General features: G+C 36.5%; 1 protein-coding gene across 1 annotated transcript in view; it reads right to left on the reverse strand.

The window, feature by feature from the left end:
- The window catches only part of KNDC1 (kinase non-catalytic C-lobe domain containing 1), a 57,236-nt gene that overhangs the window by 25,578 nt on the left and 18,427 nt on the right, over positions 1-13,231 (reverse strand). Inside the window, 3 exon segments of the mRNA XM_036385410.2 lie at positions 5,598-6,619; positions 6,970-7,087; positions 9,182-9,328. Of these exon segments, the coding sequence (XP_036241303.1) occupies positions 5,598-6,619; positions 6,970-7,087; positions 9,182-9,328 (1,287 nt within the window).

The raw sequence follows: 13,231 nt of genomic DNA on the forward strand, positions 1-13,231 counted from the left end.
GCTATCACCAGCACCCTGGAGTGCAAAATGCTTTCATCCATGTGTTCCTTTCCTGTATCTAGAAAAGTAAGCTCTTGAACAGTCCGATAAAAAGCCATCAATCACACAGCAGGAAGGAAAAGGACAGATAGTCAAAAGAATGAATTAGTCTAGAAAGCATATAGGAGAGAGCTTCATACTGTTGATAGATTCCTATCCCTGAGCAGCAGTTTCCCCCTCCAGAGCACTGTAATTCTCACGTGCCTTAAGTGTCTGTGCTCACAGACACTTGACAAAGAAAGGAGCACTCAAATCTTCAAATTAACCCTGCACAGCTGACATGAGTGAAGAGAAACCATAAGAGAAATTTCAGACTGACTAAAACATTAAGAAAGCTTTGGGATTTAGGAATTTTCTTCTAGTAAGTACACACTAGTGCCACATGTTTCTCTGTAAGAGAATCCCTCCTCTTGAAGTTTATGTCTTTAGAGGCTCTAAAAGCTGCAGCAAAGAAAGATGGACTTCCTTTACTACATATACAAATCACCTTTCACTTCAGGAGAAGGTGATGAATGGCTAGCCAGGGAAAGAAGAATCTCTCAGTGAACTGGAGACTGAAGTTTGTTGTACTGCAGAAAGCTGCAAAGTATTTCTCATCACCTCTGGGATATCCAAGCTCTTTAGAGTAAGAAAGAAATGACAGAAAGAAATTCAGGCGTGGCAGGAGAGTAGGAATAAATCCTAAGAGCAGCAGCAAAAGTTTATGATAAGACAGAAGTGTCAATGATAGATTAGAAAACAGAGGATGAAGAGGCACCGAAAAAACTCTATTTTGGAAGAAAAAGGTACGTAGGGAAAGCAAATCTTAGCATAAATGGGAATTACTACCATATGTGGGATAGCCAAAACAAACTGAGTCAGGAAAAAGAAGGATGCAGTCTGGTTACAGTTTGGTGAACTTTATTTAAATGTATATACTCATTGTTTCTCTGGCAATCATTCTAAAGAAATAAGAAACCTCAAACATAATATTGTTAGCTGGTATTTGTGTACTAGTTAATTTTCTGTCATGCTAATAAATACCTGCACTGCTATTGTCTCTTACTGTAATTCATGTCTCTCCTCACCTTGACCATATCAATTTTATTCCTGAAAGAAACACCTGAGAAGGTCATTCTTCTAGTGTCGTAGAATTATTCCAAATTCCCACCTTCCTCCAACAGAAAGAGAAATATGGAAGATTTCAGATGAAAACTGAGGGTTCAGACCTGCTGGGAACTTCTAACACCTTGCAGAAGTTATCCCATGTAATGAAGGTACATGACAAGACATGTTTCATCACATATTTGCATTTGTGGTGAAAAATGCATGCAGTCTGGTTCAAACAGTTTTCAAAGGAAAAAGAATGCACTTCTCAACCTATGGTTATGAGGCAACTTTTATTTAAGCCTCAATCCTTAAACAAAGGTAAAACAAAGGTATTTAATGCAATGCTCCTGGTACCTCACCTCTGAGGTATTTTAACACGATGCACGTTCTAACTCCCCTGAACCTTGTTTTAGTAAACATGTAAGTGTACAGCTCCTTAATTAGGCATGTCCCAGGTTTGGCTGTTTTGGTTTTTAACATGCAAGTCTCTGATTCATGGCTATTACTATTTCCTAAAACTTAAAAATAAAATCCCCACACAAACACCAAGAAAAAAAAAATCTGAAGTACTGGAAAATGTATGATTAAATGCTTTTAGTCAAACCATCTGTAGCATGCATTGTTACTTATCTACTAACAAATTTTAGCAAAGCAAGCTCAAGACAATTCTTCAGCATTTATAAGTCCACTTCATTTAAACCATTATTTTAATAATGCTATTAAACATTCATGAATATATTATCATTAGTGCACCAAAGAGGAAACAAAATTATAATCTAATATCTCTTTCCAAATTTTTTTAATGTTCTAAACCAGACCTTTTTGTAACAGAAATTATATTACCCATTTTTTAAAGTAAGAAAATGTTTTCACAGCATTGAAATTTTGTCAGAAAATATAAAAAAGCTAAATGAGCCATTATTGTCTATATCTACATCCTGGTGCCATTTTGGTTTATGCCCAAAGATTGTATTTTAAACCTTACGTGTTGGAAAATCAATCAGTTTTTTTCAGTACTGCAAAGACTATTTAACAGATCTTCTACTTAATTGTTGGTACCAGAATTGTAACCCCCAAATTTAGTGAAGCATTCCAACAATGCAAACATAATCTATTTTATGAACATAATGCTGGCATGTTTTAAATAGCCGAAGCAAGATTTTCATCATTCTTTTCTTAGCAAGTATTATTCTAGGAACTGACAACTTTTGTTTCCTTCATGTTATTTCCCCAGTGTTAAAGTGTCAGCCTCTAGCTACATGGCTTTTCACTTCTCTCATGCTTGACAGGGTATGAATGACCAGCAGAAAACAAACTTGCATTTGCCAGGTTTCCATTAACCCTTCCCAAGTAAAGGCCATAGCATTTAAATCACAGAGAAACATTTAAAAGGATTAGAGATGAGACACACCTGATTGGAATGAAACTGGTTAGAGAAATAAAAGATCCCCACTCAAACTTGAAGTGAAAAATATTTATTTATGGCATGCAAAACTATAAAAAATACTAGGAAAACCCTCACAAGATACATTGCAGTAGCCAGACAAAAGCAAGCAAGTATTTTTAGTAATGCTTACTAGCAGTAAAGCACACAACAATAAGAAGCAGTGTTTGAGTATTAGAAAAATATTGTCCACTGGAGAAGTACTGACAGGCAAGAAAAACTGTCTGTTCTCCAGAGTAGACAAGGTTGATCTTCAACCGGATGGGGCTGGTATTGCACCTTCTCTAAGCAACATGAAATATTGAAAGGAATGCTGGAGATACCATTCTAAAAGCTCTACTTGCTGCAATCATGCCAATCTGTAATAGAGAATTGAGGAAAGAGCAGCACTGCAAATCCTCTGAGGTGTTTTCTATTTACCCCACAAGGCAGAAATCACATTAGTTGGGTCCTCACACTTGTGCTTTTACAGTAAGTGAACAAACTCAGACTCAGGCTTTCTTTAAAAAAAGGTATTTGGTAAAATTCTGGCTAATGGGAACTTTAGAGAGAGACAGCAATTGTACTTCTGTCATGTAAGGTATAGCACAGTGTGACTTTTTTTCAGTTGTCAGGAGGTAACACAGAGGCAAAAACTGCTATATTTTGGAAGCCTGAGGAATAAAATCTCTTTTTCAAAATAAAAAAACAAGCTGAAAACTTTAACCACTGCATTTCTCTAGGAAGACTCACAATAAAGTCTCTATACAGTTCAACAACTACTAACTATGAATGACCCTCCTTCAGAAAACAAAGGACTACGAGGCTAGAAATTCAGCATTTCAGGAAGTCATTTCAGAAGCCTAGGTGCTGAAAGGGGGTTTTTTCTCCCTAGAGCAGTTAAATAATCAAAGAACATTTTATTATATTTGCTTTTTTGTTTAAGACCAAAAAGATTTTTCTAAATAGCCCATTTTTCTGTGGCAGGACCTGAACTTTTGCTGGAATCATTTACTAAAAAAGATAATACAGAGCATGAGTCTATCAAGCGTTTCTTCTATTGAAAAGACAGCTATAAACCTCTGATATAACAAAGAACCACTACCCTGCTGTTTTCATTTCAGATGCTATGTATTACAACACTGCTTATTAGGGTACCTGGGATAAGAGTTACCTTTTCTAATTCACAGTGACTGTCCTGCAAGTTCAGTGGGAGCAGGATAACGCCACTGTTAATAAGAGCCTACTTGTTTGCAAGAATGAAATTCTGTTTAGGCTGAAAGGACACTTTATTTAAATTGATGATGAAATATTTGAAGAAAAAGAAGACTTTAGAAGAATGGCAGAATAAGATGAAAATGTGTTTTGGTTTACTTTTCTGTGTGCCAGTCTCAAGTGCTGCTGCAAAAAAGCAAATAAGATTTGTTACAACTTTTAATTTCATGGAAGAATTTTGGAAAACCGTAATTCTGGGGAAGATTATTTTCTTAAAACTACCTTTATGCATACAGACTTCAACTTTTGCCCTGGTAATCTGGTAAGGACAGAATAGGTGTCTTATTTCAACATTTTTTCCTCCTTAAAAATGAACCCTAGTCACTACACTCAGCTTATATTCATAACTGATGGCAGAAATAGAAAATAAAAGGATGCATGTACAATAAATGGATTATTTCTCAGTCTGAAGAATGCACTTGCAGAGTTTAAAACCTAAATAAAGGATTCAATATGCATAGAGTGAATAACCCCCTCAGAAGGCAAAACCATGCTATGTGGTACTTATCCACATTTACCATCCTCCTGAACTATGAATTCAATAAGCACACCTGTTGAGGGAGAAGAGACAGGAAAGGGCAAAAGGGCCAGATTCTCCAATTTGCTCTAGTTTTTGAGCTATGATGAACCAAAGGCTCATTACAAAACCTGGCAATTCTAGGTTAGTGCTCCAAAGGAGGCGTTCGGGCAAGGTGAAGAGAGGGAGGGACAGAGACTGAATATAACCCTAAGTGCCACTGTATGGGATGGCTGGAAGATGGGCTGGTAGGCAAGGAGAACAAGGCTGACTTGCCAGTAGACAAGCAAAGAAAAAACCCAACATCTTCACCTAAGAATAATTTCTGGAAACAAAATGTGTGAAGTTTGTGCTGCTCATTTTTATCCTGCTGTAACAAAGCTGGAGAAGGATAAACAACCCTGCAGTTTTAGCCAACAGCTCTCCTACCACATGGATTGTTCACAACTCTGAGTGTGGCACAAAAGAAAACCATCTAGTCAGAGACCAAACTTGTCCACCCTGAGATATGTTATTTGAGCAGAGAAGAGACCATATTACAATCATCTATCAATAAACTCTGGTAGATTCTCCCTCTGTTATTTGGCTATTTATAAAGACTTAATGCATGAGACAACATACCCATCATATTGTGCACATATTTAAATTCTATAGTGAAACATACATAACAAACAGAGACAGCAATTTAAGAACACAGAACGAATATAGCATATGTACAATTTTCAAAAACTTAAATGTACATGGAAGATTAAAAAAAATGCAGACTATCCTCCTGGAGCTGATGGGATATTGCCATTGATTTCAGTGAGGTCAGGTTTACAGTCAGGAATTCTGCAATTTTCTTAAGCACCTGGGAGGCTCACTGCAAGGTAGTGAAATTTATGCATTGACAGTAACATAAAAAGTCAAAAATACGTGTATGCTTTGGTTGTTCTCTTACAAATGCAATCAGCTATTAAGGAATGCTGCTCTAACACATGAGCGAGTAGACTCCGTTTGTTAAAAAAAAAATTAAAATGGAAGTTGATTCTGCAACAGCATAAATTTCACTGTAGCACTTTACTTTTTAATTTAAGAAGAAAAAGAGATCACCATGTTTCCAATATTAACTCTTAAAGTGTGCAGACTAGCAAAATTCCATTTTCTGCGATGCTAAAGTGGACAAGGGGGAAAGAAATCACACAGTATTTAAGTCATCTCATCTCCACATAAGTGACTACAGCAACTATATAACGAAGACTTTATTTTTACTACCTGCTCATTACTTTTGATTTCTGAACCTCTGCCTCCACAAAGATTATCTTCATTATTGTTTGCACTCATCACACCGCTGCTTAATTCTGCTGGCCTAATTAGGTTTGATCCATGTCTGTTCCCACTGGGTTTTGTTGTTAATACTGAATCCATCTTGTTAAAATGTGGTACATAATTTTCATTTGACCCTTGAAAAGTTTCAGAACAGTCTTCCAACACCATGTAGTTGTCTAGCATTTTTGCTCCAGCAATTGACTGATTTGGGCCTTTTAGCATATCAGCTGGTTTTAGCACTTCAGAGGTAGCACCAGAAGAATCTTCTTGGTGATCAGATGAAGAAAAACCTATCTTTTTACCATTGATAAGTGACATGTGTTCTTCTAGATTCAAGCCAGACACTTGTGTGCATACACATGGTGCTTCTAAATGACGATCATCAACTTGGTGATTCTTTGATTCTATTTCTGGTGGACTACCAACAGCAAACGAATTGAGATTTCTCTTTGAAAAAGCAACCTCATTATTATTGTCTAGAGGTAGTGACTCCTGTGTTACAAAGTGATTTTTCCTATCTAGTGGTCCACTGTTGGTTACAGATGTAAAAAAGTTATTTGTATCTGCAAGTTCGAGTGGTAGCTTTGGAAAGGTTTTCATTTTTCTCAAAGAACCTTTCTTAAAAAGGCAATCTCTCTCCAGGTCAATAACACATGATTTTATATCCAAAGCAACACTAGCAAAACTGTCAGTATACACTGAGTGTTTGTCCTCTTCTTTGCTCTTTTCAGTTTGAGTTGCAAGTTGTGAATGTTGAGTTTTCTCATTATCCAGATCAATTTGCATTTCCTTTAAACCACTTTCTCTGCCAGTCACCATGGTAACTACAGAAGAGTTGTTATGACAGGCAGTCGTCACCTCTTCCACTGCAGACGAATCACCTGCAATGTTGTTTTTCTCATTTGAATATAATTTAGATCCCAAACTCCTCTGACACATTCTTCCCTTCCACATGTTATCACAGACATCTAGATACAAAAACAGATGCTTATATTAAACGTGTATTAAACCTCCTAATCTCTCCTTGTAAATCTTTACATTGCTTTTTCTGCCATTGCTGTTACATATCTTTAGTATGTTACACAAATTCTCAATTTCTGAACAAATCACTTTGAATCATAAGGGACACTTCAAAAATATTATGTTAATTAAGAGTTGCGTGTCCCTGTTTCCCCATCACCAATCTACAAATATTTAATGATGATTTGTTGTAATCTAGAAAGAAACCTATAAAAGGAGATTACACAAACAGCTTTTGAAAAATCATTAGATATGTCAGGCAATCTGAAGTTTTAGACTAAATACATTTTACTGTTACCTTGAGAAGCACCAAATGATTCAATTGAAAGAACTCTTCTTCCAACAGCAGACAAGCTTCGACAAATATTACTTGATGAAGCAATCTTCATTTTTTCTTCACATAATGACAAAATGCTCTGGAGAAAAAGAATGTAAAATACTTATTTAATAATGAATAGATTTGTGAATTTCAACTAACATGAATGATGTTAACTCCCACAGTACATCTGAATTTATATGATGCTACATTGGAGGTCTTTTTTCTGCAATTCTTTATACCGCGTGTTTCTATTATGTAGTTGAATTAATTTCTTGTTTTTACCATGGGCTATTATGAAGTCATTTAATACAATTCAAGTTTTAGCCTACAGTTAAAACATCAAGAACAACTGATAAAAATTATCTTAAATGTTATCCTTTATGAATAATATAGTGGAAATGCAAAAAGCTAGAGTGCTTATTAGTTTTTTAAACAGCCAATGCTTCGCTTGAATTCAGTGACACAGGCAGGATGATGAATGTTTTTATTACTGAAATTACATTAAAATTAAATGCTGAATCTTTTAAAAACTGCAAAATACAATTATCTAAAAAGCAATATTCCCAGTTAGAAAAAGCAATCATTATCAGATCACAAAAAGTAACTGTACTTCATATCTCTAATCTGCAGCCTGGGCACTATTTGATGGCATTAGCATTGGTCTCACACATAATTAACTACAGATATTCACACATTTAAAAACCTGCCCCTTTGGGCAGGATGTAGAAGAGACCTGCCTTTCCAAATACATCCCAACATTTCCTCAGTAACTATTCCTAGATAAACACTGGTGAGACCTCATACAGCTCTTAGGAGATGCTCTCACTTCCCCGTTCAGCAGTTCCAACTCAACTCCTCCTCTGCTGTTGTGCATGGAAGGAAGAAATGGGCCCTGTTGGTTCACATATGGGGTTGAGGAAGGACAGAAAAAAGGGGGACAGGTATCCAGCTGTGCTGAAGTCTAGCAAAATACCTAGAAAAGTCTAGGGGCTTTCCCTCCAAATAGCTCCCACAACTCTGTTCACCCAAGAAAGTGTTCAGTGGAAAAGGAACAGAAAGAACCTACTCACAAAGTCACAAAGTGACCTTTATATATTACCGAAGACCAATTATTTTTGAGATGATTACAATAGTCAGCAACAGCTTTCAGGGTCTACAGACCACTCAGAGATGATAGAAGGCTATATAATCCCTCCTCTGACAACTTAACAGTAAATGAATAGAAATAGAGCAGCTGACCAAGCAGGCTCTGTTTCAGGTATGGTCTCCTGCCTGTGCAGTCCTCAGTCAGGGAGCCAATATTTTTTACTTTATAAAAATCAATCTGTTAACTCTTCTGTTGCAGCACTCTTTCTGCTAAGTATTGATCATAGGTGCTATACCATTTAGAATATACACTATCAGTTCAGGAAAATGAAAAACCCACACCCTCCCTACCCCACTGCTGCCCCCACCCCCCCCCAAAAAAACAAAAGACATTATCATAGTCTGCAAAAACATCAAAGTTAAACTTCTGCACATTAATGTTAAATAACTCTATCAGGTAACCAACATTTAGAACATAAATTCTTTGAAAACATCAGCATGAAAAATCCTATATAGTTTCAAATTCTTTCTAACAGCTAAAGGTAAAATAAGAGGCTAAATGGAATAAAATACAAAATCCATTAAAGATATCTCAGCCTCTACGTATTTACAGAAAAACTAGTTAGTAGTAATGCTTTGAACAACACTGCTTTAAACATGCCAAGGAACAGAGGCTTTCTGGGGCAGGGTCCCTACATCCTCTTCATAAATGCCATCCCATTATCACACAAATTTCACAGCATAATGCCTGTGCTTTTATTTCTAATGACAATCTGTCTCTCTGCAAACCAAATACTAAATGGGAAGAAAACAGTTAATGAGAAAATTTAGATACATCAGTGTATTCACACAATCTTCTTAAAAATCCAAGCACCGTCAAACATGTACATCTACTTTCAGGTTGTATATCCATTAGAGTGGGGAAAAGGATGAATTTCTGCAGAGTCAGAGAAGACCTCGGCTTCCTTGCAAAACCTGAGCATACTGCTTATCAAGACCTTCTTGATAACAGAGATTAATGAGATAAATAGAGATTAATAAGCACACATACAGAAGTATTAGTATCAACTTTTTAAAAACAAAAAGTGATGTAGGGCTGTTTTACCTCAATATCTGGCCTATTTTCAGGATTCTCCTCTTGCATTTGTTCCAGTAGAGTGTGCAGATCTTGTCCGAATTCTGATTCTGTCTCAGGTTCTACAATATATTCTATTGCTGCTTTCAGTGTTGCACCCAAAGAATAGATGTGTGCCTGCATGAATTTTAAAAAAGACATTAAATATGTTACCAGTTTTTTCCGTCCTGCCACAAAAGCTTCAAGATCATGCAAGCCTATGCTATTCTCAAATTTAATGTAACAGTTTACTGGAAAGTTGGTTTAGCTTAAACATGATGAATAAAACCAGCTTCAGACCTGCTTTGGGGGATATACTTGCTGCAAACAAAAGGAAATCTTGTGGGGTCCAATTAGAACTCTTTTTCCCCTCATCAATAACCAGTATTACAAGTATTATACCAGGCTACAATTAAATATAAAACTGAGAACCGTGTGTTTGTGTAAGTATTGTTTAAGTTAAAAGCATGCTAAAAAGTTTGATTGAAGGGAGATTGAAGTGACATTCCTCTTAGCAGGGAAACAAAATATTTATTTGAAAAAACCCCTTTTCTCTATAGCAATATTTTATGAGTGCTATCAAGCATAAAGAAGCAGAGAAAATACAGCATAATACCACTTGTCACTGAAGACACTTATGAAAGAGCTTTTAAGAATACTCCGTGTTTTCCACCCCTGCTTCTCTCAAAGCCCACATCCTCGTGATGGGTTAGGGTTAGGTGAACCAGCAACTTTTTAAAATCTAGTGCTAAATGCAGTAGATTTCCCACACAACACAGCTACCTCTTTATTTTAGAAGTATCTTGCTTCTTGGGGAAAAAACAAAAAAGAAAAAAATATTTAGAAATACTTTTTCGGATCTGCTTAAGCAATGGTATTTTATCCATGATGGTCTGCATTTTGTATTCCATTCATAGAACATATTCATAAAATGTGTAAAATTTATAAGCAAATATAAGTGCAAGTTTGGATAAACATTTCAATGGTGATGCAGCATAGCCAGGAATTCAAATGTACTGAACACTGCCCTCTGAGGTTTACAGATACATACATAAATAGAATAATTTATGTATGTATCTGTAAAAAAAGACTGCACTTCTACATTAAATTGGTTTTAATGCCTTTGCTACATACTTGACCATTTCTTATCTTAGGAAGAAGACTGACTTGAAGGTCAAAAGTAATTTCTTTCCTCCACTCACCCTTAACTTTATCATTAAGGTGTGTTTTTGTCTCTAAATTGTATGAATTGTACTTTTTCCACAGGTATGCTTTTAGATTTACTTTTTAGTGAGGCAGGACACCTCCATGAAGGGACATGTAGCACCACCTATCAGGAAGAGCTGTGTATGTGAGACTGAACAATTCCTCTCTTCCCCTCTCCCCTCCATGCCATCCCCAAACCAAGAACACATAAACCAGTGCTGGCTGCTGGCTCTGAAGCTTTGATTCATGTTTGGGACACATCAAGATTAGGACAAGTGTCAGAAAAGCAGACTATATGCCATCCGATCTAGACAGAAAAGATATTTTTTTTTCAATGCAATAATTTCAGTCTCAAGTTCTTCACTGTTATACAACTTCATCATTTAGCAGAAGAGGCAGCTGAAGAGTTTTGAGAATCTCAGAGGAACTAAGACAGGAACTGTTATGATTTTTATTTTGATTTAGCAGAAGAATGAAGGCCGTTCATCTATTCCAAACGTAAGGGTTACTTTTCCCCTGGCCCCGCTCCCTGTGCCACATAAACTACCATAACCCACTCAGTGGCAGCAGCCCTACTGAACCACAGCCTTGACAGACCAGAATGATTTTATTTCTTTGGTAAGATGAAACAGACCACGTTGGTAAAAGGATACAAAACTATGAAGCCTGAGCAAATAGTCCACTAACAAGATGATGGGAGAAAAACTGAAGTAAGATCTTTTTTTCCCCAACACACTACAAGTTGCTCTGTTAAGGTACTTCCTTTCCTCTGACAGGCAGGAAAACTTGTTTTGCAGATGGCCATTTTAAGCACCATAGCTTGTAACTAATTTCTGTGTTAAAACATTTACAGGGAATGTGGACAACTTCTTCGACTTGAAACTTTCTTTCATGTAAATCCCTCTTTTACCTTTCCCCTCTTCCAGCTCCCCAAACACCACCACCATCAGCCCACAAGTAAAAGGGGAAAGAAAACCCAGCTATTTAATAAATTTCCCAAGCTGGCAGTAAACACGGGTAATATTAAAGGTAATCCAATGTAACCTTGTGTCCTTATGGAGCAATGAGAAAATGCGTTTACGATCATCCACTAGGTGGGGCATTCCCCAAGTTAATGCATCAAAAAGCTTCTACTTAACTGCACAGCTGGGCTTAGGAAGAAAATTTCACTTCTGGGAAAGAAGAGCAAGATGGGTATATGCAATAAATAAAGTAAATTCCTGAGTATAAAATACCTAACGCTTACTAGAAGTGACTGCTCTCAATGATAACAATCTCACAAGCAAGCGCAAGACTTTTCAGCCTGTTCTATGGAGAGTAACAAATAAGAAAGGGTGGCAAAAAACTTTTCTTCTGGGACTGAATTAGCTGTTAGGAATTTTATTAAATAATTAAGAGGTCTTTTTTCCTTAATTTCTGAAAAAAACCCAAACAAAACCACTACCACAAAAAGAAACAAAACCAAAATCCATTAGAACATTCCCCCTCAAGAAAACCCCTCACACCCACTTGTTTTAAATGTAGATAAGGAGAAAAGCTGTTTGAATTATGAGCACTTTTCATTACAGGGTAATAATTTAATAGCTGATAAATAGCATGCATTTCCAGAGAGATCCAAAAGAAAAACCAAACAGACCCACAGCAATCTCTTCAAAATTGCTAAGGAGGCTCAGGAATTAAAGGCTAAATGTCACTTGTTACAAAAATATACAGACCATGCCAGCAAGACTGCACCACAGTGTCAGCTTCAGAAAGGATGGGAGGAAAGGGGGGAAGTCACATTAGGAAACCAGCTCTCCAGATTTGGTCCTAGAGAATGCATATCCTCTTAGCCCAAAGCCAGCAAACACAACAAGAATTGTAGGTAAACCATTATGGTATGCATTACTGGGAAGGCCATTATGGAAATAATGTGCCCTTTAACAATCCCAATGGCAACACAAAAAAAAAAAAGTTCGAAGAGAGTAATTATGATTTGAGGTAATAGAAGTCCTTCTTTCAGCAACAGGCTGAAACAAGGGAACTCACATATTCCAGAGAAAACTTTGAAGGTCATGATCATACAAGTAGCTTCAAATCAAAATAACTTTTAATACTAGAGTGGTTTCCATGACACAAAGGCATAAGAAGACAAAAAATCCCAAAAAGGTAATTCAAAAGGTGAAGATACTACATTTTTTTTTAATGATCAGGCTAAGTACTGGAAGCACTTACCAAGGGCAAGGAAAGCTTCTGCCATCATGTTATAATTCTATAACATAATTGGAAAATATTCCAAAAGGCTTCTGCAAGTTCTACTTAAAAGTTACTTGCCTTGCCGCATGTCAGTTTATAATCATTTAACACTAGAGGAAGTGAAATCAGAGAACAATAATGATCTGCTCTAGTTTTAAAATCTGCCAATCAAAATATCAGGAGAGGAAGTAAAAGCTCCAAGTCTACACAGAGAGCGTGACAGAGGCGTTGTTGTATTACTGCTTGACAGAGCTAAAGAACTGAACTTCTCCAGAAACTCCCATTTGCAGACAAACACTACAGGAAAAAGCTGACAAAAGAGCTTTTGAATAGTGACTGCACAAGCATGTAGCAATTACAAACAATGGCCATTTATATTCTGTATTGAGATTGCACTAAGTTCAGAATTGTAGGTCTTCCAAAGAAGTGAAAAAGACAGGCCATAATACAACTAATACTTCCTGAAAATATTTCTGACTAAATGATGAGTTATAGAAATTGTGTAATTGGTTTTGACATTCTTATCTGACCCTTATTTTACTTTGTGTATTTTTCTCCTTTTTTACTGAGATTGCACAGATATAACTACTTCCACCCTTT

Source organism: Molothrus ater, chromosome 8 (assembly GCF_012460135.2).
Source record: "Molothrus ater isolate BHLD 08-10-18 breed brown headed cowbird chromosome 8, BPBGC_Mater_1.1, whole genome shotgun sequence".
Lineage (NCBI taxonomy): Eukaryota > Metazoa > Chordata > Aves > Passeriformes > Icteridae > Molothrus > Molothrus ater.